Here is a 25,625-nt window from a genome sequence, read left to right as displayed (position 1 = left end):
TCCCCCTCCCCTGCTCCAAACCAGCTCCACCTGCCCTGGGGGGCTGGAAAACGCAGAAGCGGATGTTCGGAGCGGGCTCCAGGGAGGCACGCTCCCGGGGGAGGCGGAAAACCCGGGCGGGATCGTGCGGGCGGGAGCGGTCCTCGCAGACCCTTGCCCAGCCCGGCCGCGGGCGGGGGGCTGCGGCGGGGAGCCCGGCTCGGGGGTGGGGGTGGGGGTGGGGCGGGGGCGGAGGCCCGGCTGCGCGGCGCTGAGCCAGGACTGGGGGGCGGCCCCGGCGGCGGGGCGCGGGTCACGTGTGAGGAGGGGCGAAAGTCTCGCAAAGCGGGCTGCGGGCGGCGAGTTGGAGTTGTCTGCGCGCCGCGGCGGCGGGAGCTCGGGCTGCGGGCAGGCGGCGAGCCGGGGACGCGGCGGAGGTGGGGGTCCGGGCCCGGGTCTGGGTCCGAGACGGCGGGGGCCGCACCGCGAGTGAGAGGGACAGACAGACGGGGAGGGACGCTGAGAGAGCCGACAGAGGCAGGGAAGAGACCCCGCACGCAGAGACAGAGAGCCCGGGAGCCCGAGGACGGCGGGAGAGAGAGAGGGACGGGGGAGAGACAGAGACAGAGACAGGCAGAGGGGCGGAGACCCGGGGGTCGGGCAGCCCGCCCCGGGGGTCCGGACGGGAGGTGAAAGTAGGGTGCCGAGGAGGGGCCGGAGTCAACCTGGGCGGGCGGCGGGGAGGAGGTGCCGCAGGCGGCCGAACCTATGGGCCCCCGGAGCCCCGCGCCCTGAGCCCCGCGCCGGGGCCGGCGATGCTGATGCCCAGGCGGCGCCGAGGGCGCGGCGCGGGGCAGCGCTGAAAGTTGGGCGGCCTGCGGGGCGCGGCGCGGGGCAGCCGGCGCGGAGACCCCCGCAGACCCGCCGGCAGCCGAGAGGGGGCGGGCCGGCTCGCCAGTGCTGGCGCAGGGGCGCCTGGACACCCCGCTCCCGCCCGCCGCTGCGCCGTGACATGTAGAACCCGCCGGCTTGCTGCTTCCCTCCCGGACTCCCGTCGGACCCTCCGCCCCGCGGTAAGCCTGCCCGAGCCCCTCTCGGCTCTGTCCGCTGTCTGTCCTGCTGAGCGTCTGTGTGTCCCGCCCGCCGCTCTGGTCTCGCACTCCCCACTCGGTTTGGTGGGGGACTAACGGGTTAGCTCTGTCCGTCTGTCCGTCTGTCCGTCGGGGATGTGGAGGGCTGGGTGTTGGCCAGTAAGCGGGGAGAGCTGGGCGGGAGGGTCCTTGACCCTCTGCCCTGGACACGACCTTTCCTTGCTCCCCTCCAGTTGTCATTCTGGTTTCAAGGAGCAGCCAGGTTCATTAGGGAGGCGGGCTGGGGGGGGGGTCTTGTTTTGTTTTCCAACTGTAGACTGAGTCCCGCTGGCTGCCCACAGGCAGAGGACAGAACCCCTCTGGCATGCTCGGAGCATCCGCTCTGGACCCTGTGAACTCAGGCGTGGGGCGAATCAGGTTCGGCCTTTCCAGTGTGGGACCTGCGAGGAAAGAGGGCTCCAGGTGAGACCACGCAGGCAAGGGAACTTCCCCTGCAGCACACCAGCGCACCCCCCACCCATGCCCACCGCGCTTGTGCTCCCAATGCCTGGCTCCCGGCTGGGATGGGCAGGGGTGCTGAGGGCTGAGGGAAGGACAGCTAAGTTGGCTGAGGGGACACACGTGAGGAGGCCAGGCATGCAGATCCCCAGAGGAGCAGACCGTGTGTGTGTGTGTGTGTGTGTGTGTGTGTGTGTGCGCACACACACAGAAAGGTGCATTTTCTGTTTTTCTTCTCCTCCACATCCAGTCTTATGACTTTGGGTCTTGGGATGTGTGGGGGCCGATGGCTGGATTCTGGGGACCACAAAGCCACTCTATGGCCATAACTGGACCTAGGATGAGGGGACTAGAAAGGACCAGAGGGCTGGGGGTAAGGACCCACTGGGGTGAAACTTGGCAGGAACAGAGGCTGTTGGTCATTGGAGACGACCCAGGGCCAAGCTGGAAGCTGAAGGGCTCAGCCTAGAACATTCCATGCTTCTCCACCAGGAAGAGGAGGTGCTTTTCCACACTGGGTGACAGACCTCCTTACCCTTCGCTCTAGTACCTGAAAGTAGCTCAGCCATCTGGGGGAGCAGGACCCTGAGCATTGCCTTTCCCTTCTGTAGCAGGAGAACAGCACCCTCTGCCCCACTGACCTCCAAGGGGGGTCCCTCTGGACTCAGTGAACCAAGGGCTGGTCAGTGTGGAGTTGGCACTCGGTACATGGGGGCAGGGGCTCCTTTTCTCCCCTAGGAAGTAAAGTCAGGGAGAGGAGAATTCAGGAATTAGAGGGGAAGCCTCTAGGTTGGAACCTATTCTCAGGAGTCTCTGGGTTCCCCTGGAGATAGAAGCACCCCCCCCCCCACACACACACACACAAAAAGAAAATAAAGAGAAAAGCGAAGGTCCTTTTCCAGACTAGCCTGTGGGCTGCTGGGAACAGACTAAGCTGGCCCTGGGGTTTTGCTGGGTGACCTTGGGCCACTGGCTGGGCCTCCCTGAGCCTCAGTATCTTTGGATGGACAATGGGGACAATGGGACTAACTCTTCAGGCTGCCTAGTGGTTTGCAGACCCTGCCAGGTGCCTGGAAACAGCCTGCCCAGGGCATCAGAGGTTCTGAACAGGCATTTGTGGAGGGGAGCAAGAACTAGCTTAGGAGATGCTGCAAAAAACATGTCTTAGCATTGCAAGCAAGGGGGGAGGCACAGTGTCGGCTTAAGAGGCGGGCTGCTTCTTAATGTGGATCTGGGGGAGGTGGGGGCGCGTGCCGAGGGGGATGTGAGGAGGAGGGGCCCCCTCTGTGGGGACCACTGAGTCACGAGGACATGTAAGCGACATGACAACCAGCAGCATGGTAACCAGGAGACTATCACAGTGGGAAATGGAGCTGGAGCGGTGTGTGTGTGTGTGGGGGGCACAGGGCTGGGAACACTAGGGCTGAGAGGGGGTCAAGGAGCAGCCAGGCTGGCCTCTGGGGACAGGGAGGAGGAAGAACCCCTGGAGCAAGTGGGCTTGGGGCAGAGGTGGGGACTGTGGTGTCTTTAGGGTCTGCGAAGCTGGCGGGCTTCTCCCGAGCCTCCCCAGGCTCCTCGTCTCTCTTCCACATCTCCACTTTTCATGCCTCTCCCCCTAGGATGCCAAATTTGGCTCACACAATCTGTCGTCTCTCTTCTGAGATTGGCACCAGGACCGAGCACATTACATCACCGCCGCTCCCCCTGCACGAGGAGGGGGGCAGGGGATAAAGGGCGGGGGGGGGGGAACAAGTGTCCAGCCAGCAACTCTCTCTCCCCAACCCCATCTTCCCGTTCACTCTTCTCCTGTCAGTCTTGGGGTGTATGTGTATGGGGGGAGCCTTGGGGAGCAGATGTGCAGCACAGGGGCTCCTGTCTTGGGGAAGGGTCTACAGTCAGACTGTGCTGCTGTCTCCCCAGCTCAGCTGGGCCAGGGAGACCTCAAGGCTGAGCCCACAGCCCCATCTCTAAGCCTTGCAGTGTGACCTTGGGCAGCCCGGCACTCCGCCCACCCTGCGCAGAGCTCACATCTGTGCAGAGATCAGCTGGCCACTCTGGGCCTTGGTGACTCTCTGGAGAGAAGATGCCCTTGAGTCCCGCTGGTGTCCTGAGCCCAGGGAGGAGTTCTGAGTACGAATGACTCTGTGACCTTGAGTCAGTGACTACCTCCTGTAACCTGGGTCCCCTCTCCTCACCTGTAAAATGGGGACGGAAGCCTCAGAAGCATGTCTGTGTTGGGGGGTACACTAGCAGAAGATGACTTCTGAGTGTGAAACCAGTAACTGGGGGTCCTGAGACTCCCTGATGGCTGAGTTAGAGGTGGGAGATCCAGCCATTGTTCTGGGCAGGAGGAGGGGATTAGAACAATATCTCCACACAGCAGAGACTTAGAACTCAAATCACTGGTCTGATGCCCTAATGTTACACAAGTGGAAACTGAGGCCCAGAGAGTGAAATGGGCTCTCTACTCTCCAGGCCACAATAATGGTGTTGGGGTGAAGGAAACAGCTGCAGTCTGAAGCCAGGACTCCAGGATCCTAGCCTCTGCCGGGAACTAGACAGGCAGACACACAGGCTTTGTGGAACGCCTTAGGGAACCCAGGCAGGACCAAGGAGCTTTGAGGGACCCTGCTCACTTTGGTCCCCTCCCTCTTCCCTTTCTAGTCCTGGTCGCCACAAGCCCCACCCCCTGCACATTGGTCCTGTTCTTCATTTGGCCTGTCTGAGGAGTTCTCTTTCAGACTCGTTTTAAAACCAGCTAATACCAGGCAGAAATAGGCTGGATTTGGGGGTTAAACTGGAAGCTTATGGCACCTTCTAGAAGATTCCCAGAGCTGGAAGTGCAGATGTTTTGTGAAATAATGAGCTCCTCATTTCTGGAACTATGCAAGCAGAACTGATGGGTGCTGATCACCTGACCCAGGGCTCCTGCTTTCAGAGTGATGTTGAATGACACCCTTACTCCAAACCCCAGGAGTCTTTGACACACCCCCCCCCCCCAGGAACTGGGAAGCAGCTTCTCAGCAAGGAAGCTCAGGTTGTCATGATTGGCACTGGGCTGGGAGCTCTTACAAGTGCCTTCTGCAGTCCTGCAGGCCACCCACCATGTCCCTTGTTACAGACGCGGGTGCCATGGCTCAGAGAGCCTGCGTGATTTGCCCAAGGTCATGGCAGCAGGGAGGGAGAGGCACCCAGGTCTGAGTCCAGCCTGGTCTGACTCTTGGGGCCATCACTGAGACTTCCTTGGGGAAAATATGGAAGGACGTCTCTCTCTGGGGGTGTAGAGGAGGTAACATGTTGTCCCTGCAGCTTGATACCCTTTCAGGGATCCTTGGGGGCTCCGTTGTGAAGTCACAGGTGCAGATATGCACTCAAGAAGAAAACCCAGGCTACAGATGGGAAGGTGGAGCTTCTGAGCAGTCACCTGCCCAGCGGTGCTTGGGGAGCTGGATTTGGCCCGGGGCGCCGTCACTGCCCCAGAAAGGGTCATTTGGGTCTGGAACGGGGAATGCAGACTGCTGGGTGGTTTGCAGATGGTTGAGAGCTCTGGCTCTGGGCTGGGGAGCCAACCTGAGTGGAACACAGACAGGAGAGAAGGCCACAGAGACACCAGGTCCATCTCTGTCCTCCCTGCTCCAGCCCCAGGGCCACCCACAGATGCCAGTGAGGTCAGGGAAACTAGGTGGCCCTGGGTGCTGAGAGGAGGCCCGAGAGACCACCAGCTTTGGGCATACTTCTCCCTATATGACCTTTGGTCAGTTCCTTACCCTCTCTGACTCAGTATGTCTGTCTGTGTGAGTAGAATCTGGTAGGTACCATTGGACTATTATCTCTCAAGTATCATCTACTCCATCCCCACAAGGATCCTGGGCCCTGGGCAAGGGGCGGGCATGGATCCTGGGGGCCGGCATAACCTTTAAGCCTCCCCAGCAGTTCAGCTCTCTTTGGGGGTGTTGGGGGGATCTCCGGCACAGCGCTTCTCCTCCTTTTCATCTTTATTTTTCTCCTGCTCCTTCTTTCCTTCGCTACGTGGGTTGATCGCTGCTCAAACTTTTAATTCAGATGGTAATTGAAATAATAATATGGGCTGAGGCCCCTGTGCCTGTGACGCTGCAGCTGGTGGAGCTCAGCTATGAATAGACCTTGAGTCACACACGCGCGCTCCTGCAGGCGCGCGCACACGCTGCTCACAGGGTGGTGGGTGGGGTGCAGTGTGGGGTGTGGAGGCTCAAGCTCCAGCTAGCTCTGGGTTTCAGTCCTTCTTGCTCAAAGGTTGGCGCCAGACCAGCCCCTGTGGCCTGACATCTGGCCCCTTTGGCGAACGCAGAATACTTGGGGCACCAGTGTTCTCTCCCGTTACAGAAAAGGAAACTGAGGTTTGACTAGGAAGCAGGGCTGGCAGGACAGAGCATGGTGAGACTGGGGCTAGCTTTGAACTGATGGATTCTGCCTAATTTAAGGCCACTGTTCTATTTTGGAATACAGGGGTGAGAGGGATGCTGGGGTGGGGGGTGACCCCTGCCCTCTCCCTCTGCGTATCTGAGCTTTACCTCCTCGCAACACACACACACACACACACGCACGCACGCACGGCATGCACCGAAGTTCCCTGATGAGGGTACCTGCTTTGGCATACCTGTGACCCGGCTGTGAACCCAGCCCACTGCACCAGGAGAACTTCTGGTGCTGTGGTGTCTCTTCCTCTGGGTGTGTCTATCTTTCTAGCTAAAAAAAAAAAAAAAAAGTCAGCCTGGAGTGGTGAAGCCACAATGACACAACAATGTGAAAAAGAGAAAGAAAAGAAAGCCTAAAACTACCAATATACACTGCACATGTACTTGCATTCTTATATTTTCTTTCTCTCTCCCTCTCCCTCCCTCTCTCTCTTTATTTTTCTTTTTTAATATTTATTTATTCCCTTTTGTTGCCCTTGTTGTTTTATTGTTGTAGTTATTATTATTGTTATTGATGTCGTCGTTGTTGGATAGGACAGAGAGAAATGGAGAGAGGAGGGGAAGACAGAGAGGGGAGAGAAAGACAGACACCTGCAGACCTGCTTCACCACTTGTGAAGCGACTCCCCTGCAGGTTGGGAGCCAGGGGCTCGAACCAGGATCCTTACACCGGTCCTTGTACTTTGCACCGCCTGCGCTTAACCCGCTGCGCTACTGCCAAACTCCCTTTTTATTTATTTTTTTTACCAGAACACTACTTAGCTCTGGCTTATGGTAGTGTTCAGGGATTGAACCTAGGACTTCAGAACCTCAGGCATGAGAGTCTCTTTGCATAATCATTATGCTATCTACCCCTTCCCCATTCTTGTATTCTCTCTACATGCTGTCACACACTTAGATTGTTGTTCTCTCCCTCCTTCTCTCTCTCTCTCTCTCTCTCTCTCTCTCTCTCTCATACACGAGTTTATGGGAGAGACCACCGCACTAAAGCTTCCTTCAATGCAGCAATGTGGGCAGGGCTGGGCTCAAACCTGAATCAAACTATCCAAGTTTTTCACCGTCCAACTATTTCACTGTCTGCTTCCACTTTTCAGATGAGAAAACAAGCTCACTGAGAAGCACATTTTGCCCAAGCTCTCACAGATGGAAACAGTTGTTAATCCTTTGTCCTACCTAGATTCTGGTTCTGGCCATTCTGGAACCTTCCAGCTTGTCTCCTGAAGGGGTGCTTGGGGCTCCCCTTTCCCTGCAGTGGTTTCCCTGACTCCTCTCTGTGTCTGGCCTCAGTGGGTGTGGGGAAATGAGGCACTAGGGCCCTGAGAAGTTCAGGAGGTTGAAAGGGGTGCTGGCCAGGAAGGTGTCTGGAGACTGGGAAAGGAGAAGGCAGCATCATCGTGGTAACCTGTCCTCTGGGAGCTACCTCCCAAAGGGCAGAGAGACAGGTGGGATTGCTGGGTGCTGTTGGGTCTGGTCCGATGAATGACAATGTTCATCTCTGCCCATTGCTCCACTCTGACCTGCCCCTCAGTCTGCTTCCCTCCAGCCTCTGCTGGGAGACAGAGCAGCTGAGCGCAGAGACTGTTTGGCCTCATCTAAGGTCACTCAGTGGTGGTGCTGGAGTCCTGGGCTCCCTGTTTCCTCTGCCGCCACGGGTCAGGCTCCAGCTGGGGTTTGGAGAAGGTCTCCTTAGTCCCCACCCTGCAAACCCCAATTGGAGGAAGGAGAAAAAAAAAGGTCCCCTGGGCACACCCTGTTGCAACCAAATGAAGAAGCCAACTTGGAAGTGCACCCCAGCTCAGCCCTTCAGTCACCCCACATAACCTCGACCAGCCCACTCTCCTCAGGAGTGGCCCCCATGTGCCTCAGAAACATGTGGGAAACATGGCTGACTCTGTCCTTGGCTGCCCCTCTGCTGCCAGCCCACCTCCCTCCCACTGGTCTACAGGGTGGCTGGCCCCCAGGGAGCAGGGGGTTATTTGGACTGAGGGGGTCTGACCAACCCGGTGGCAGACCTGGCTTTTGGGCCACCTCAGTGCTCCTTGTATCCCTTTTTCTTTTTTTTTCTTTTCTTCTTTTTTAAAATATTCATTTATTTATTTATCCCCTTTTGTTTCCCTTTTTTTTGTTTTTGTTTTTGTTTTTGTTTTTTTAACCAGAGCACTACTCAGCTCTGGCTTATGGTAGTGCAGGGGATTGAACCTGGGACTTCAGAGCCTCAGGCATGAGAGTCTCTTTGCATAACCATTATGCTATCTACCCCTGCCCCCTGTTTCCCTTGTTTTATTGTTGTAGTTATTATTGTTGTTATTGATATCGTCGTCGTTGGATAGGTTGTTGGATAGGACAGAGAGAAATGGAGAGAGGAGGGGAAGACAGAGAGGGGGAGAGAAAGATAGACACCTGCAGACTGGCTTCACTGCTTGTGAAGCGACTCCCCTGCAGGTGGGGAGCTGGGGGCTTGAACCAGGACCCTTTCTCCAGTCCTTGTGCTTCGAGCCACATGTGCTTAACCCACTGTGCTACTGCCCAGCTCCCTAGTACCCCTTTTTCAAGCTGCCACCCCAAAGAACTGTGGGAGCCCTTCTCATTTTAAGTCTAAAAGACCCAGATACACCACCACCACCCCTCCTGCCCACTCAACCTGGGGGCATTGGTGGATGGGGGCCAGTCAGCAACCCTGGGAGGTTGCCCTGGCTTTGAGTGGCATGGCGGATGTCCTGAGTAGCTGTAGTCACTCTGACACACAGGCATCAGAGACCCCCCTAAACCCCTGCTGATGAGGAGCTCACCCTCTCTCTGGGGCAGCTCACATGCCTCTGGAAGGTCCTCCTAATTAATACCTGCCTCCCACTTTGGCATCTGCTCTGCACTCTGGGGCCTGAGGGACCCCACCTGCTCCCCACAGCAGGCTTAGCCGCACCCCCTGCCCCAGGCTTCTCTCTTCCTGCCTACACAGCCCCGCTTAAGGCCTGTGGCTGGGTTCAAATCCAGATTCACTCAAATGGCTGTGACCTTGGGCAGCCTTTTCACCTCTCTGAGCACTTGTCCCCACCTCTGGTAGGGGTGGGCTTGTACCTCTTCACCCAGAGCCTGGAGAGTGGCTCAGCCTGTGTAGACTGTGAGCTGCTGTGGGCCTCCCAGCCCAGGGGTCCACACTTGCCTTCAGAGACCCCTTCTCTGGTGGTGTTGGGGCTTTGCACACCGTCCCAGCCGAGTCCTGCCCTCGAAGCCTCTGGGTGGGGGTAGGGCTGGCAGGGTGCCAGTGCCTGGCTCCCACAGCTGCAGCTCTTCATGCCACTTGACCTTGGAATGTGTCTCACTCTGGCTGGGCTCCACGGTGACCCCCAGGCATAGGGCAGAAGCTGTGCTTATGGGGAGTGTGGGGACAGGGAGCCATGTGCAGAAGTGGGCCTAGGTCTGTGACCCAAGCGTGGCAGTCTCAGTCCGGGTTCCCCGCTCACCACTCCTAGATGCTAAGCAAGTGTGAGCCTTTCAACCTGTGCGCAGCTCCTGGTGGTTAATGGCAGAGCTCACAACTCACTTTTTTTTTCCTCCAGGTTTATCACTGGGGCTTGGGGCCTGCACATTTTTTCCCTTTTGTTGCCCATTTTTTTTTATTGTTGTTATTGCTGTCATTGTTGTTGGATAGGCAGAGGGTAATCGAGAGAGGAGGGGAAGACAGAGGGGGAGAGAAAGATAGACACCTGCAGACCTGCTTCACCGTTTGTGAAGTGACTCCCCTGCAGGTGGGGAGCTGGGGGCTCGAACTGGGATCCTTACGCCGGTCCTTGCGCTTTGTACCATGTGCGCTTAACCTGCTGTGCTACCGCCCAACTCCCCCACAACTCACTTTTTAATGGAATGGAAAAGGAGCCTGGAGGTCCCTGCAGTTGGTATGGTGTTACCGTGCGCATTACTAACCCAGCTGTTCTGTACACTGCACATGTCTGTACACTCTGTACACATGTCTGTACACATGCACATTCTGTATACTCCACATGCTGCATGTCCCTGCAGGTCTTGGTGGGGAAGTCTGGAAGCATCTCTCCTGTCCTGGCACCCCAGGGAGCCTCTGAACGAGGCTGGGGTGCACAGGTGTCCTCTTCCCAGGTGGCAAAGTGCCCAAGATTTCTGGGATGCTGCCGCTTTGGTCTCCTTCAGACTTTCTTTTTCTTCTCAGCAGTGAACCTGACTCTGGACCCTGAGCTGCAAGGTCAGCCAGCCACTCCCTTCCCCTACCCTCAGGCCAGGGTCCCTGTCTGGCCTGCCCTGGGCTTTCTGTAGACCCTGGCCCTGTGGGGATCAGCTCTAGCCATGCAGTCACTGTCCCTGTGCTTGTACCTGGACTCAGCAAGTTGGGACTGTGTCCTGCTCCTCTCCCAGCACAAATAGGTGCTGGATAAATGCTGTTCCCCCCACCATGTTGTGCAACCTGCCCTTGGCCCTTGGTGATGCGCCAGATGGAGGGCACTGCCACTACAGCTCAGGGTATGGTTAGGGGAATGAATGAATGAATGAGGGGGCTGGCTGAAGTGTGAGTCTCTGGCCTTGAAAACCATCAGGCAGATGGTGAGAAACGAGGAGCGATAGCAGCGCTGCAGGCCTGTGGAGGCGTTCTGTGGACGGTCCCTCTTGGCCATGCCTGAGTGGAGTGTTGGCAATCTGCCTTTCTGTCCCTGCCCTGCTCAGCCATGCACACATGCCTCCAGCCGGAGCTTCTCCTGTGGCCAAGACAGTGGTGTGAAGCCAGGTGTCCCCCTCACTCTTGCCTCCCCCACTCCCCCTGTGGACACCTGAGGGCGCCCTGCTTCCAGCTGCCTGTGGGAGGGGAGGCCGAGGCCTGGGGCGTCCTGTCCCTGACTTCAGGTGCCTCAGCAGGTCTCCTTCTGGTCCCATCTCAGAGGCCGCCTCCACTGAGAGGTGCTCCCTGACTGTGCTGACGAAAATAGCTTCTCCTTGGTCACGTTCTGTCACATCACCCTGCTGAGGTCCTTCACAGGGTTGACGGCGGGCTGAAATTATCTCATTTCATTGTCAGCTTTCAGATGTTTGTCAAGTATTCATTGTATGCTAGGGCCTGGGGCTTGGGGGAGAGCAGAGTCAAGGTCCCTGAACTGAAGTGAGCTGTGAGCCAAGCCAGCTTGGTTGGAGAAAGGCTGTGAGGAAGTTCTGAGCTCCATGAGAACAGCAGGAGATGGGGTAGGGTGGGGGACTTCCTAGAGGAGGCAGCCTTTGAGTCAAGACCTGAATGGTAAGAAAGCACATCTCTGTGTGGCAGGGGAGTGTCTTGGAGGGGCTCAACCAGAAGGACCAGCTAGTGCCAAGTCCTAGAGACAGGTGTACACATGGTTGGAGAGACAAGAAGACAGGCATATGCCCAGGGTGGGATGGAGCGTGAAGGGCAGGATGGGCAGAGGATAGGACAGTTCACAGGAGCCCCCCAGGAACTAAGCAGAGGGTGGCAGGGGCGCCACACGGAAGCAGGAAACAGGTCACGGACTTGCTGGGCACTGATCTGGCAGAGGTCCCATCTTCAGGCCCAGAACCCCAAGCCACTGTTCAGAGCCCCCATGGGTGAGGGGTTGTGGGGGTGATAGCACCCACCTCCTGGGTGCCATGAAACTTAGAGGGTGAGCAATGCTCGAGGAGGGTGGTTAGCCTTGAGTATTAGGCCTGCGCCATCCCTGGGAGACACTGGATAGCATGGGGGAGGCAGGGAGGGACAGCAGTTGGGGCTGGGCTGCCTCTTAGTGGCCCAGGGGACACTTGGGGCAAGAGGACTGGCCTGGGAACTGCACAGCCTTGAAGGACAGAGAGGGCCCCTCTGTTCTGGGGATCCAGGGAGGAAGGTAAGGGGGCACTATGGGGACCCACTGGCACAGGGGAGGTCAGAAGTGGTAACATGAGGGTCCCTGTCCTTTGCCCACATCCTCACTGCCACTGAATGGGCATCCTAGGCTGGGTGCTATCACAGAGAGTGAATGTGTCACCCCAGGGCCACGCAGCACACGAGGAAGCATTCAGGGCCCATCCGGAGGACTGCAGGACTACCCTGACACCATTAGAACTCTCTCTCTCTCCATCCACACTCACTTTAAAACCTTCTCTGTAGCCTCCTTTCCTGTAGGTAATACTTGCACGCGGTTCTAAAATCACAAAGATGCAGACGGGAATACAGCGAGACTGCATCCTCCCACCCCTTCCCCAACCACCTGCTCCGCCTCCCAGAGGGAGCCACAGCCATCTCTCCCGTCTCCAAAGTGCGGCCATGGAGATATAGATAGGTAGACAGGCAGATAGACAGACAGATAGATAGATAGATAGATAGATAGATAGATGATGATGATAGAATGAGAGGACATTTCTTCTGATGGTTAAGCTCCTGTACTCCACAGTCATCACAACTGCCTTTTTCCCTCCACTGAAAGATCATCTTGAAGCCCCCTCCCTCCCTCCACTGCTCCTTCGAGGGCATGTTTGTGTGTGTGTGTGTGTGTGTGTGTGTGTGTGTGTGTGTGTTACTCTTGGGTAAGGCTGCCCTCGAGAGGGTTCAGTCTTATGTTACCTGCAGGGTGAAGTCCCAGGCACAGCCTCGTCCCAACAATGTCCCATGCCGCCCAGAAGTGGCTCTGCTGAGCTACCCCAAGAGCAAAGGAGGAAGTAGGGCTGGACTCCCACCCCCACCCCGTGCCCCTGCTATGCCAGTGGGGGTCATCACCTAACTCTTAAATTTCTCAGGGGCCCTGCCCCGTCTGGGGTGGCTTTGCTGAGGGGTAGTAAACTCCATATTCACCACGCTGCCCATGGCCTGGCATGGGGAGGGCAGGGCTGCCTGAGTGGAGGCCCTCCTTCAAGGATCTTTTTCTTCCTTTACCCCCGAGAATGGCGGGGAGCCCAGGTGAAGGAGGGAGATGGTGGTCTGGGCTGAGCTGAACCCACTGGGCATGTCTGTCAGAACCCCGCTTTTCCTGGTCTCGGGTGCTCTCCTGTGGCTCCTTGCTCCCTGTGTTGCTGGAACTTGGTCCCCCTCTTCCCTTGGAGTAAGTCCTCTCACAGTTTAAGATGTACTGGGTGTGCAGTCTGACAATGGGACTTGGGGTCCAGCTGTACACAGCTATATACCTGTCTCCCACCATGATCTTTCTTACCTTGACATCCCTGGGACTTCACTGCTCCATGATGACTGTTTCCACATAGAAAGAGTCAGGTGGTAGCGCAGCGGGTTAAGTGCACGTGGCACGAAGTGTAAGGATAAGGATCTCGGTTCAAGCCCCTGGCTTCCCACCTGCAGGGGAGTCGCTTCACAGGTAGTGAAGCAGGTCTGCAGGTGTCTGTCTTTCTCTCCCCATCTCTGTCTTCTCCTCCTCTCTCCATTTCTCTCTGTCCTGTCTAACAAAGACAGCATCAACAACAACAACAATAATAACTACAACAACAATAAAAAACAAGGGCAACAAAAGGGAAAATAAATAAATAAATATTTAAAAAATTAGAGAGAGAGAGGGAGAGAGAGAAAGACCACACCACTGAAGCTTCCTTCAGTGTGGCAGGGGCCAGTATCGAACCTGCGGTGTATACTTGGCAAAGCAGGCAGCCCCCCAGGTGAACCAGCCCACATTCCCCAGCCTCCCCACACCCCATCTTCCATGCCCCACAGTTCTGTCCAGAACATGCCCAGGTCTGCTCACGGCAGGTCTTCCAATAACAGACTTCAGTGCAGCATCATTTATTCATAACTTGATGAGGACATTCAAGGGCCTGGTGTGTGATATCATTTCACTGAACATGGCAGTTTCCAAGGACCAACAGACAGCATTCAATGGGGACTTGCTGCATGTGTGTGGGGTTTCATAGCTGCCACCCTTGCCGCTTTCTTGCTGGCCTCCTTTCCATGTCCCCACGTAGGGTCCTTGAACCTCCCTGTGGTGCGCACCACTGTGACCAAGGAGGCCAAGGCGGGTGCTGCCCAGACAGTGAGGGGAGCCCAGTGCTTTCCTCGTTTCGTTTCATTTCATTTCATTTCATTTCATATGAGAGATATAGAGAAGCCAGAACACTGCTCAGCTTTGGCTTATGGTGGTGCTGGGGATTGAAACTGGGACCTCAAAGCCTCAGTCATGAGTCTTTTGCAGAACCACTATGCTGTCTCCCCAGCTGTGGCTTTATTTCTTAAGCCTGGGGGTAGACACACGAGGTTTTATGTTATGACTGCCGACTCCTCTTTGTCTTAAAGAGTTCACAGGAAAATTTGGCCAGCAAGCTAGCTCACTAGGGATGGTGCCTGCTTGTCTGTGTTAAGTTCGAACCTGGCCTCCACTACAAAGGGGGAGGGGGGAGCTTCTGTGCTGTGATGTCTTCCCTTCTCTGTGTGTCTGTCTGTCTTTCTGGAAAAGTCAGCCTGCAGAAGTGAAGTCCCAGCAAAGGAAGAAAAGAAAGGAAGGAAGGAAGGAAGGAAGGAGAAAGAGAAGAAAGAAGGAAAGAAAAAGAGGGATTTCACATGAAAATTGTAAAGGGCAGATCAAGTTGCTGTCCCACTTGGCCAGGAGGTTAGCTCTGTAGGCCCTTCCCACTCCTCCACCTCCGGGGTCTCATCCTCACCAACTGTCCCGACTCCCTTTCACTCCCATTAGCTGGCCCCATTGCAGATTCTTTCTGGAATTCTCTGTGCCTCCACCTTTCACACAATTCTCTTGACCTAGTGGACCCCTCCACGTACAACTCCCAGTTTAAATGCTACTTTCTCAAAGAGGCCTTTGGGGACACCCATCAGACTGGAGCCACTGCCTTCTCTTGCACATCACGGGGTATCTCCCCTTACATGATGCCTGCCAGCCTGTGCTAGTGTTTACTACATGGATAACTGACCCAGAAGCTGGGTGAGTCCATACCTGTGTGACCCGCAGCCAGTGTGGGGTGGACCGTAGTTGCCTGAGGGGTGAAAAGTGGGGTAGAGCCCTCCCAGGCACAGCAAGGCAGCGGTCCAACTTGCACCACCTGTGAAGGGTTAGGCTGATCTGTTTGATTTTGTTTGTTTTAATTTTTTTGTATTTATTTATTTTCCCTTTTGTTGCCCTTATTATTTTTTTTATTGTTGTTGTAGTTACTATTGTTGCTGTTATGTCGTCGTTTTTGGATAGGACAGAGAGAAATGGAGAGAGGAGGGGAAGACGGAGAGGGGGAGAGAAAGATAGACACCTGCAGACTTGCTTCACTGCCTGTGAAGCGACGCCCTTGCAGGTTGGGAGCCGGGGGGCTTGAACTGGAATCCTTATGTGCTTCGCACCACGTGCGCTTAACCTGCTGTGCTACCACCCGACTCCCTCGATTTTGTTTTTAACCAGAGCAGTACCTAGCTCTGGCTTATGGTGAGTCCAGGGACTGAACCTGGGATCTCGGAGCCTTGGGCATGGTTTTGCAAAATCATCGTCTTAGGTTGCTCTGGAAGAGAGTAGCCTTTGAAAATCTTCTCTTGCCATCAGATGCATGTAGGGAAGAGGGGCACAGGTTTTGGGCTGGTCCCTCAGGTTGAGTTGTTTGGTCAACAGAAGGGACTGCTCTGTTCTGGTGTGGTGAGTTTACCACGGGGCAGTGGCCAGGCAGTGAGGCAATGCAGCAACCCCACCCCCAACCCTCCCTGCCTGGAGGTCCCAGTAGTGGCCCTGCCTCCTCCCACCACCAGCTTCTGGAAGGTCTGTCCTCCTGGACACTTGCAGGCTTGCTTCTCAGTGCAGTCACCTGCTGAGTGGTTGGTAGGGAACGTGGGGTACAGAACTGGGAAGATGAGACAGTTTACCCCACACTGCTCAGAGTCTTTCTGGGGCTCAGAATCACCTGTGTGTCCAAACTCTGGCTGAACCCCAAATCAGTCCTGGCTCCCGCTTGCACCTTTAGCTTGGCGTCTCCTTTCCCACTAGGACTGACTTCACAGGATGCGACAAATAGTAGGTCTTCACACCTGCTCATTGAGTGGCAGAATGTGCAGTGTGGCTGTGTTTCTTCAAGGCTGGAGAGCAGAGTGCTCAGTGAGTGTGCATTGCCTGGGTCCAAATTCTGACTCCATCACTCATGAGCTGTGTGACCTTGGGCAAGTTGCCGAACCTCTCTGTGTCTTTGTTTTGTTTTGTTTTTTTCTTTGACTTCTAAAGTAGGGAGGATGATAGGATGATAGTAGACTCCTCTGAGGTCATGGTGAGGATAGCAGAATTGATTCACTTAAAGTACTCAGAGCAGTGCCCACAGAGGAAGCGCATACTAAGTGCTCTGTGTGGGCTTTGCAATGTCACACCAATGGATGGTGCAGAAGGGACTTCAAGGTCCAGGACCAGTGTTGATTGCACCCCCACTGTGTGGACTGCACCCTTATGACGACTGAAAAGCCACAGCTGAGCCCAAGGGACACACTGCCAGGTAAGCGGTTCTCTGTCCCTTTCTGAATGCAGACACACAGGCTCAGAGAGGTGGCGGGCTGGCTGGGGCTGTGCAGAACCAAGCCGGACTCCAGCCCCTTCTGAGAGAGTGGGGTTTCTGGCTCCTGTGCTGGTACTGACAGACAGAGCAGGCAGGCAGGGCAGGGCAGGTAACAGCAGCAGGGTGGGCCTGGACTCCAGGGGAGAGACATGTGGTTTGCACCATTTCATGGAGTCCTCCTCACAGCGATCTGAGGCAAGGACTTTATATTAGCTGCACCTCAAGATGAGGAGTGCAGGGACCAGAGAGGGTAGGCAGCCTGCCCAAGGTCACACAGGAGGAAAGTGATACAGATCCAAGATAAAACCACTGCATTTTGAGGAGAGGTGGGATTTCCAGATCTGTGGGGTGAAGTGGGGGCATCAAACCAGCACACGGGAGCTGAAGAGACACTGAGCCAAGCTAGGCAGCCGATGTCTGGGGGTCTCGAGGGGCCTAGGGCTGCGTGGGGCTGAGGAGCAGCACCCACTGGGCCACTGCTTATTTTAGGCTCAGTGTTGGGTAAGACTTCCACTGCATCTCTCCAGCTCTTCTGCAGGGTGCCATTGCTTGTTTGCAGATGGAGAGGACCACCTAGCAGGGTGCTCTGAGCTGGAGCTCTGGACGTGGAGCCAGTGCCCCGTCCCCAGCCGGTGTTCTTGATGTGTTTGTGTCATCCACGTGTCATTGTCATACAGAGGTTCATGTTTGCTCAAGTCAAAGAGCCAGTTGCAGTGAGCCCGGGAGGTGGAGCAGTGAATACAGCATTGAACTCGCAAGCACGAGGCCCCGAGTTCAGTCCTTAGGATCACATGGACTAGAGTGATGTTCTGGTTCTCCTCTCCCACCTGCTCCAATAAATACTTATTTATTTTAATTTTTTAAATATTTTCCTTTATTTATTATTGGATAGAGGCAGAGAGAAATTGAGACGGGGAAGAGATAGGGAGAGAGACAGAGACACGTGCAACACTGCTTCACTACTTCTGAAGCTTTGCTCCTGCAGGTGGATCCAGGGACTTGAACTCCAAGAGGGGAGGGAGAGCTAGAGAGGGAGAAAGGCGCCTCCAGCACTGCCTCAGTGTTTGTGAAGCTTCCCTTCTGCAGGTGGGAACTGGGGATTTGAACCCAGGTCCCTGCTCATGGTAATATGTGTGCTCAATAGGGTGTGCCACTGCCTGGCCCCTAATAAATAAATCTTAAAAAAAAAAAAAAAGACCAAGGGTCAGGAGCCATAATCATCTCCATTTTGCAGATAAAGAAACTGAGGGTGGTCTGGGAGGTGGCGCAGTGCATAGAGGGTTGTACTGGAAGGAAGGAAGGAAGGAAGGAAGGAAGGAAGGAAGGGAGGAAGGGAGGAAGGAAGGAGGGAGGAAGGAAATGGCGGTCCAAATGGGAAACTTCTAGGCGGTGACAGAGCTGGGACTTGTAGCCAGAAGCATCAGGGTTTAGGTGGTGGGCCATCTTCCCGAAGACAACAAGAAGTGCAGTGGTCCAGACAGGCATGAGGGTCGGGCTCAGCAGAAGCCACACAGGGGTGGGGTTGGGGAGGGGGAGGCTCTGGAGGATGGAGGTGCTCCTGGTTCAGCAGGGCCCCCAGAGGCACGCGGGGCAGTGGGCACCGGGGCTCAGCCAAGCCTGAGCTGGGATCCTAACATTGCCACTTCTGCCTTATGATGCCCCCCCACCCGTGACACCCCCCTCCCCTGCCCCCAGCCTGCGAGTCCTCAGCTGGGGAGAAAGACTAATTCTGCTCATTGCTGTGATAGGTGTTTAATAAATACTTGTGAGATAAACAAAGGGCTGCGCTGCGATTCTTCAGTGAGAGTGATCAGGCAGTGCCTGGCACAGGGCTGGCGCTTCTGGAATGTTTCTTCCCTGGAACAGCCTCTAGGAAGGGTGGCAGGGCCCCGCACTGGCCTGTGTGACTTCTGGCATGTTGCTGTACCTCCCCTGTTGTCCCACAAGTGCTCTCAAGTGTGGCTGATGCCATCTTCCTCCTTCTTTTAGGGGACTGAGTTAAGGGCCACCTGACCCCAGTCTCAGGCTGTTGGCTGGGGCTTACTATTTTATTATTATTTAAATATTTCTTTTTTTGGGGGGATGTCAGGTGGTGGCACACCTGGTTGAATGCACGTTATAATGTGCAAGGACCTGGGTTAGAGTCCCCAGCCCCCACCTGCAGAGGGAAATCTTTGTGAGTGCTGAAGCAGGGCTGCAGGCATCTCTCTGTGTCTCTCCCTCTCTATCTCCCCCTTTGCTCTTAATTTTTTACTGTCTCTATCAAATAAATAATATATATATATATATATATATATTTTTTTTTTACCAGAGCACTGCTCAGCCCTGGCTTATGGTGGTATATGAAGTTGAACCTGGGACTTTGGAGCCTCAGGTATGAGAGTATCTTTGCATAACCATATGCTATCTACCCTCACCCTTAAATATATTAAAGATTTTAAAAAATATTTTTAGTTATTTATTAGATAGAGACAGATAAATTTAGGGGGAGGGAGAGATAGAAGGAAAGAGAAAGAAGACACCTGTAGGCCTGCTTCACCACTCTTGAAGCTTCCTCCCTGCAGGTGGGGAACAGGGGCTTGAACCTGGGTCCTTACACACTGTAATGTGTGCACTTAACCAGGTGTGCCACTGCCTGGCCCCAACATGCATATTTTAAAAGTTGCCAGCATCTCCCATCCCCATCACTTGACCTTTTATCATAAAAAGAGTCTGGGAAGTAACCTGAGAATGCAGGGCAGATGGAAGCAAGGAATGGGGAGGGTGTTGGCAGGGTCACCTGGCCAGGCAGTGGCGGAGAGGCGCTGCTTCCCTGAGCTCCCACCCTAGAAAACATGCCTCAACAGGTGTTCTTCAGGGTGAGTTTCCAGGGCTTCTGGGGGGGCAGTGGACTGGTCCATCGCCCTTCAAGAAAAGGAACCTGAACAACAAACTTAAAGCTTTCGCCCCACCCCCTTTTTATTTTGCCTCCAGGGTTATTGCTGGGGCTTGTGCTAGCACTATGAATCCACTGCTCCTGGAGGCCATTTTTGTCCATTTTATTGGATAGGACAAAGAGAAATTGATAGGGGATGAGGATTCAGAGAGGGAGAAAGAAAGACACCAGCAGACCTGCTTCACTGCTTGTGAAGCATCCCCTCTGTGGGTGGGGAGCTGGAGACTCGAACCTGGATCCTTGCATGGGTCCTTGTACTTAGTACTATGTGCATTTAACCAGGTGTGCCACCACCCAGCCCTGTGCTCCCTTTACTGCAGCATCTATATTCTCTCCTCCTCTCTGTCTTCCCCTTCTCTCTCCATCCTTTTTTTCCTTTTAATATTTATTTTCCGTTTTGTTGCCCTGGATGTTTTATTCTTGTAGTTATTGTTCTTGATGTCATCGCTGTTGGATAGGACTGAGACAAATGGAGAGGGGAGGGGCAGACAGAAAGGGGGAGAGAAAGACAGACACCTGCAGACCTGCTTCATCGCTGTGAACCGACTCCCCTGCAGTCTGGGAGCCGGGGGCTTGAGCCGGGATCCTTAAGCCGGTCCCTGCACTTTGCGCCACGTGCGATTAACCCGCTGCGCCTGACTCCCTCTATTTTTTTCTTTTTTAAATAATATTGAATGGAGACACTGAGATAAAAGGGGAAGGTAGAGAGGGAGAGAGGGATAGAGGTAAACAAATAAAAAACAACCCTGCAGCACTGCTTCCACTGCTTCTGAAGCTCCTCAACCCCCACCCTGCAGGCGGGGACTGGGGGATTGAGCCCAGGTCCTTGTACATGGCCGTGTGTGCGCTCAACCATGTGCACCACTGACCGATGTCCAGAAATCAGTGATTTGGTGCTCCTTTGGCTCATGTGGTGCCTGTGGAGGCACTCAAGGCAGGGGGCAGCGTAAACAGAGACTGACCACACGCCTGGCGTAGTCTAGAAGGTTCACAGGGCTGGGCGATGAAGGTTAGGTCAAAGTCATGACCTCTTTTTTGTTGTCCTTGTGTGACACACAGAGAGAAATCAGGACACGGATCAGTCATTCACATCTCTTTATTCTTGTTATCAAGCTCAGGGCTTCCTGCATGCAAGGCAGGCATGATACCGCTGAGCAGCCTCCCTGACCCTGAAGTGAGGCCTCTGAGGGCCAGCAACTGCCCGCATCACCTGTTAGATCCCAGGGCTGCTGGGTCTTACAATACCTGCTTTCTGAACGCAGGGATAAAGGCTCAGTGCAACCCTATAACTTGCCCAAGTTACACGGCTAGTCTGGGACTTCCACGGGGACTACTGGACTCAGGTGGCTCCTTGTGAAGGGGGAGAAGAGAAGGCAGAGTCCGGGTGGGCTGACCAGGGGGGAGGAGGTGGGGGCAGGGCTTGCTCTCCCAGGCTGAGAGGGAGTTTCTCCCTGGAAGAGGCAGGCTCCAAAACTGTTGATCTCTAAATTACAGCGTTGGCGCGCACCGGTTGCTGCGGCAACCGAGTTGTCCTGAACCGGGGAAGTGTATAAACATTGCCACAGATGCACAATTAGATCAGGAAGAAGAATAGAACAGAAAATAGAAACTTCCAACCTTATATAATTCTGGGCCAAAACGTTACTGGGAGCCCAGGCCGGGGCCTGGTCCTGCCAGACGCTGGGGTCCTGGGCAGTGCTGGCTGTTGTACCACCAGGGGCCACATGGGGAGGGTCTGCCCTCCAGGGGCCCAGTTAGTGCACCCGCCATCTCCGCGGGGCGAGGGGCCACCTCCACTGACACAGCTGGAGCCTCTGACAGGCAAATCCTGCCTCTCCCTGCTTCCTCTGCTGCTCTGGAGAAGCAAGTGGGAAGGGAGGCCAGAGGGCGAGCTCCCACAGACTCCCACAGAGCTAGGGTTCTGACCCCCATTTTACAGGCGAGGAAATTAGGACTCAAAGAGGTGGGATGAGTTGTCCAAGGAGATGCTGCAGAGCAAGAGGTCTCCACACCCTGAACCCACCCGTGTAGACAACACCAAGTGTCCGGACTATCATTCACAGCTGGATTTGGACCCAGCTGTTCATCCGCTGTGTGACCTTGGGCAGGTTGCTCGCCCTCCCATTCTTTTACTTAGAATAGTGTCACCTAACTGGGAGCCAGACCCTGGGCTCCCCCTTCCTCCATTTTGACCACTAGTAGTCTCAGACCAATTGGGGCACAACACAGAAACCCAGGTGGGGTCTGGTGAGATACATACTGGCTATGCAAAAGACTTTCATGCCCGAGGCTCTGAGGTCCCAGGTTCGATCCCCAGTACCACCATAAGCCATAGGTGAGTAGCCCTGGCCTTTCTTTCAGTATCTCTCATTAAAATAAAACAAGTAAAAAATAAGGGCACAGCAGGTTAAGCACAGGTGAAGGAGGTCTGCAGGTGTCTGTGTTTCTCTCCCCCTTTCTGTCTTCCTCCCTCCATTTTTCTCTCTGTCCTATCCAACAACAACGACATCAACAACAACAAGGGCAACAAAGGGGAATAAATAAATAAATATAAAAAAAATAAGGGCAGAGTGTAGATAGCATAATGGTTATAGAAACAGACTCTCATGCCTGAGGCTCTAAAGTCCCAGGTTCCATTCCCCGCATCACCATAAGCCAGAACTGAACAGTGCACTGGCAACAAAAAACAACAGTAACAGGGGTCGGGTGGTGGTGCACCTGGTTGAGCGCACAGATTATAGTGTGCAAGGACCCGGGTTTGAGCCCCCGGTCCCCACCTGCAAGAGGAAAGCTTCACAAAGTGGTGAAGCAGGACTGCAGGTGTCTGTCTCTCTCTCCTTTTCTCTCTCTCTCTCTCTCCCTCTTCCCTCTCAGTTTCTGGCTGTCTCTATCCAGTAAATAAAGATAATTAAAAAAAACCCAACAGCAACATATATAAGAAAGGAAGGAAGGAAGGAATGGAGGAAAAAGTAGCCCTGCTCAGTAGAACTTCTCTTCATTGATGAAAACGGCCTGTGTCTGCTCTGTCCAGGAAGGAACCGTTAGCTTCCCCTGGTTCCTAGCCCAGCTGGGAAACGACATAGATGTTTTAGCAAATCTTAAGCAATATAAGGAGCCTCAGGTGGCTGGCAGGTAGCACAGGAGCCTGGGGGCCCGGCCGGGGAAGACCCCAGAGGGCAAAGGCGGCTGTCTGGGAGCGGCCATCCTCAGGATGGCCTCAGGAGGGAGGGCGAGGCCAGGAGGGGTGGTGTGAGCAGCTGGGGCTCGGCCTCTGGTCCACTGGACCCCAAGCCACAGACATGCCGGCTCTGGCTCCGCAACTCGTGCGCGTCAGTCAGGACCACGTTCTGCCCGCGGGGGAGGCGCTGTGTGTGGGGTGGGGGCCCCGGGCTGCTCCGAGGCCCCGAGCTTCGAGCTTCGCGCCGGGCTGGGGGGCGGGGGCGCTGCCGCCCGCAATCTGACGAGTGTGGCTCCTCCTGCCTCCGCAGGCCCTGCATCTGCCCAGGTGAGCACGCCGGCCTCAGGACATGCTCGGGCACAGCCGCAACGGGCAGGCCCACGTGCCCCGACGGAAGCGCCGCAACCGCTTCGTCAAGAAGAACGGCCAATGCAACGTCTACTTCGCCAACCTGAGCAACAAGTCCCAGCGCTACATGGCGGACATCTTCACCACCTGCGTGGACACGCGCTGGCGCTACATGCTCATGATCTTCTCCGCGGCCTTCCTCGTCTCCTGGCTCTTCTTCGGCCTCCTCTTCTGGTGCATTGCCTTCTTCCACGGTGACCTAGACGCCGGCCCCGCGGTGCCCGCGCCCGGCGCCCCTGCCAGCCCCGCGCCGGCCGCGCCCCGGCCCTGCATCATGCACGTCAACGGCTTCCTGGGCGCCTTCCTGTTCTCGGTGGAGACGCAGACGACCATCGGCTACGGCTTCCGCTGCGTGACGGAGGAGTGCCCCCTGGCGGTCATCGCCGTGGTGGTCCAGTCCATCGTGGGCTGCGTCATCGACTCCTTCATGATCGGCACCATCATGGCCAAGATGGCGCGGCCCAAGAAGCGGGCGCAGACGCTGCTGTTCAGCCACCACGCCGTCATCTCTGTGCGCGACGGCAAGCTCTGCCTCATGTGGCGCGTGGGCAACCTGCGCAAGAGCCACATCGTGGAGGCCCACGTGCGCGCGCAGCTCATCAAGCCCTACATGACCCAGGAGGGCGAGTACCTGCCGCTGGACCAGCGGGACCTCAACGTGGGCTACGACATCGGCCTGGACCGCATCTTCCTGGTGTCGCCCATCATCATCGTCCACGAGATCGACGAGGACAGCCCGCTCTACGGCATGGGCAAGGAGGAGCTGGAGTCGGAGGACTTTGAGATCGTGGTCATCCTGGAGGGCATGGTGGAGGCCACCGCCATGACCACCCAGGCCCGCAGCTCCTACCTGGCCAGCGAGATCCTGTGGGGCCACCGCTTCGAGCCTGTGGTCTTCGAGGAGAAGAGCCACTACAAGGTGGACTACTCGCGCTTCCACAAGACCTACGAAGTGGCCGGCACGCCCTGCTGCTCCGCCCGAGAGCTCCAGGAGAGCAAGATCACCGTGCTGCCTGCGCCCCCGCCCCCGCCCAGTGCCTTCTGCTACGAGAACGAGCTGGCCCTCATGAGCCAGGAGGAAGAGGAGATGGAAGAGGAGGCGGCGGCTGCAGCAGCTGTGGCCGCTGGGCTGGGCCTGGAGGCTGGCTCCAAGGAGGAGGCAGGCATTATCCGCATGCTGGAGTTCGGGAGCCACCTGGATCTGGAGCGCATGCAAGCCACCCTCCCGCTGGACAACATCTCCTACCGCAGGGAGTCCGCCATCTGACCTCCTGGCCCTGCCCTCGCCGCTGCCCACAAGAGATCCTGCCGGGCTGGATGCCAGGACACCCCCCCACACACACACTCAGGACAGCGCTTACCTGGCTCTGTGGACCTCCTGGCAAGGGAAGGGGACTTCAAGGACTGGGGAGCCCCTTCCTCCCGATTCCAGAGCCCAGGCCTGGGAAGGAGCCAGGCTACCCCCTGGTCCTGACAGTGCCGACCCGCCGGCCTCTCTCTGGGCCACCAGACCCACCACCGTTCCCCACCAACCCTTCATGGACCTGCCCCTTTGCCCTCAGAACCTTGGGGAAGGCGGCTGGACTACTAGGGGTGGGATGGGAATCCTGGGGTTCTGGGGGGGACGGGATAAGTTCGGGGCGGGGGAGGGTGGGGGGTGAGTTTCTTTTGCATGACTGTGGCCTGTTGCTCATGACGTTCTTTTGTAAATATCAACACCTGGGAGAGATGGATGTACTACATCCGCCTTCTACCGTTTCTACCTGCAGGACAAGGAGCTGCCTCTCTCTGCACCTGTCCCCTTCCCCACCTGCCCGGCAAGCCCCACCCCACACCCTGCCTGAGTGGTCGGTTCCTTGAGACCCTCTACATCAGTCATCTTGGTCCCCAGATGGTGCTGGGCTTGGGTGCGAGGTGGGACTCTAGGGGGCAGGTCAAACCCCTCCCCGTGGTCCTCCGGGCCCAGCCCAGAATGACAATGGAGTTTGTAACTATATATTTTTAATAAAGTTTCTGGTCCACTAGGGCTGGGCTGGTTGAAGACGGAGGGATGGGATGAAGAGACAGACAAAGATATCCATGGGATGTGAATGTGTGGGTGATGTGTGTGTGGTGTGATGTTTATACAGGGCATGTGTGTGGGTGTGGCCTGTGTGTGTCCCTTTCTGACACATGTCCATGCGATGGAGCTTCATCCCCAGCCATCCTCCTTCCTGGGGGCCAGTGGAGGGCTCCTGGGTGGGTGTCGGAGACCCTGGGCCTGAGCAGAGCTTTGTGGCTCACTAGCTGTGTGGCATCCAGCAGGCTCCCAGCAGCTCTTAGTCTCAGTTTCATCTCCTGTGCAGTGGGCTGAGCCAGGCCAACCTCCCAAGTGGTGACTGAGCAGGCCTATGGGGATTATCAGGCAAAGCTGAGGAGCTGACTGAAGTACATGGGGTGGGCAGGGTACTAGGGGTCATTGAAGCCTCACTGTGGGAACTTGGGTAAGTCATTTCCCTTGTCTGGGCACCAGGCAGACTGCACGGTGTATCGGGACACCTCCAAATGTAGACCGCAGTGGTTCACTATTCCTCTAGGTGGTGTGGGTGGAGGGGTGGGTCTTTGTCTGCCGTGCTC

At 55.9% G+C, this 25,625-nt stretch overlaps 1 protein-coding gene across 2 annotated transcripts; it reads left to right on the top strand.

Annotated features, from left to right (window-relative positions):
• Nucleotides 1-369: 369 nt before the first annotated feature.
• Nucleotides 370-25,033, top strand: KCNJ4 (potassium inwardly rectifying channel subfamily J member 4). 2 transcript variants are annotated; one of them, XM_016186525.2, is made up of 2 exons: nucleotides 370-1,052; nucleotides 22,912-25,033. In XM_016186525.2, the coding sequence occupies exon 2, from the start codon at nucleotides 22,951-22,953 to the stop codon at nucleotides 24,274-24,276; it is 1,326 nt and encodes a 441-aa protein (XP_016042011.1). In that variant the 5' UTR covers nucleotides 370-1,052; nucleotides 22,912-22,950; the 3' UTR covers nucleotides 24,277-25,033. The 2 variants fall into 2 exon arrangements, with proteins under 2 accessions (XP_016042011.1, XP_016042012.1); XM_016186526.2 differs by lacking the exon at nucleotides 370-1,052 and adding an exon at nucleotides 15,805-16,428.
• Nucleotides 25,034-25,625: the final 592 nt, after the last annotated feature.

This window comes from Erinaceus europaeus, chromosome 4, assembly GCF_950295315.1.
Source record: "Erinaceus europaeus chromosome 4, mEriEur2.1, whole genome shotgun sequence".
In the NCBI taxonomy this organism is placed as follows: Eukaryota; Metazoa; Chordata; class Mammalia; order Eulipotyphla; family Erinaceidae; genus Erinaceus; species Erinaceus europaeus.
Note: the sequence above shows the minus strand (reverse complement) of the source record. Positions and strands in the feature narration are given on the sequence as shown.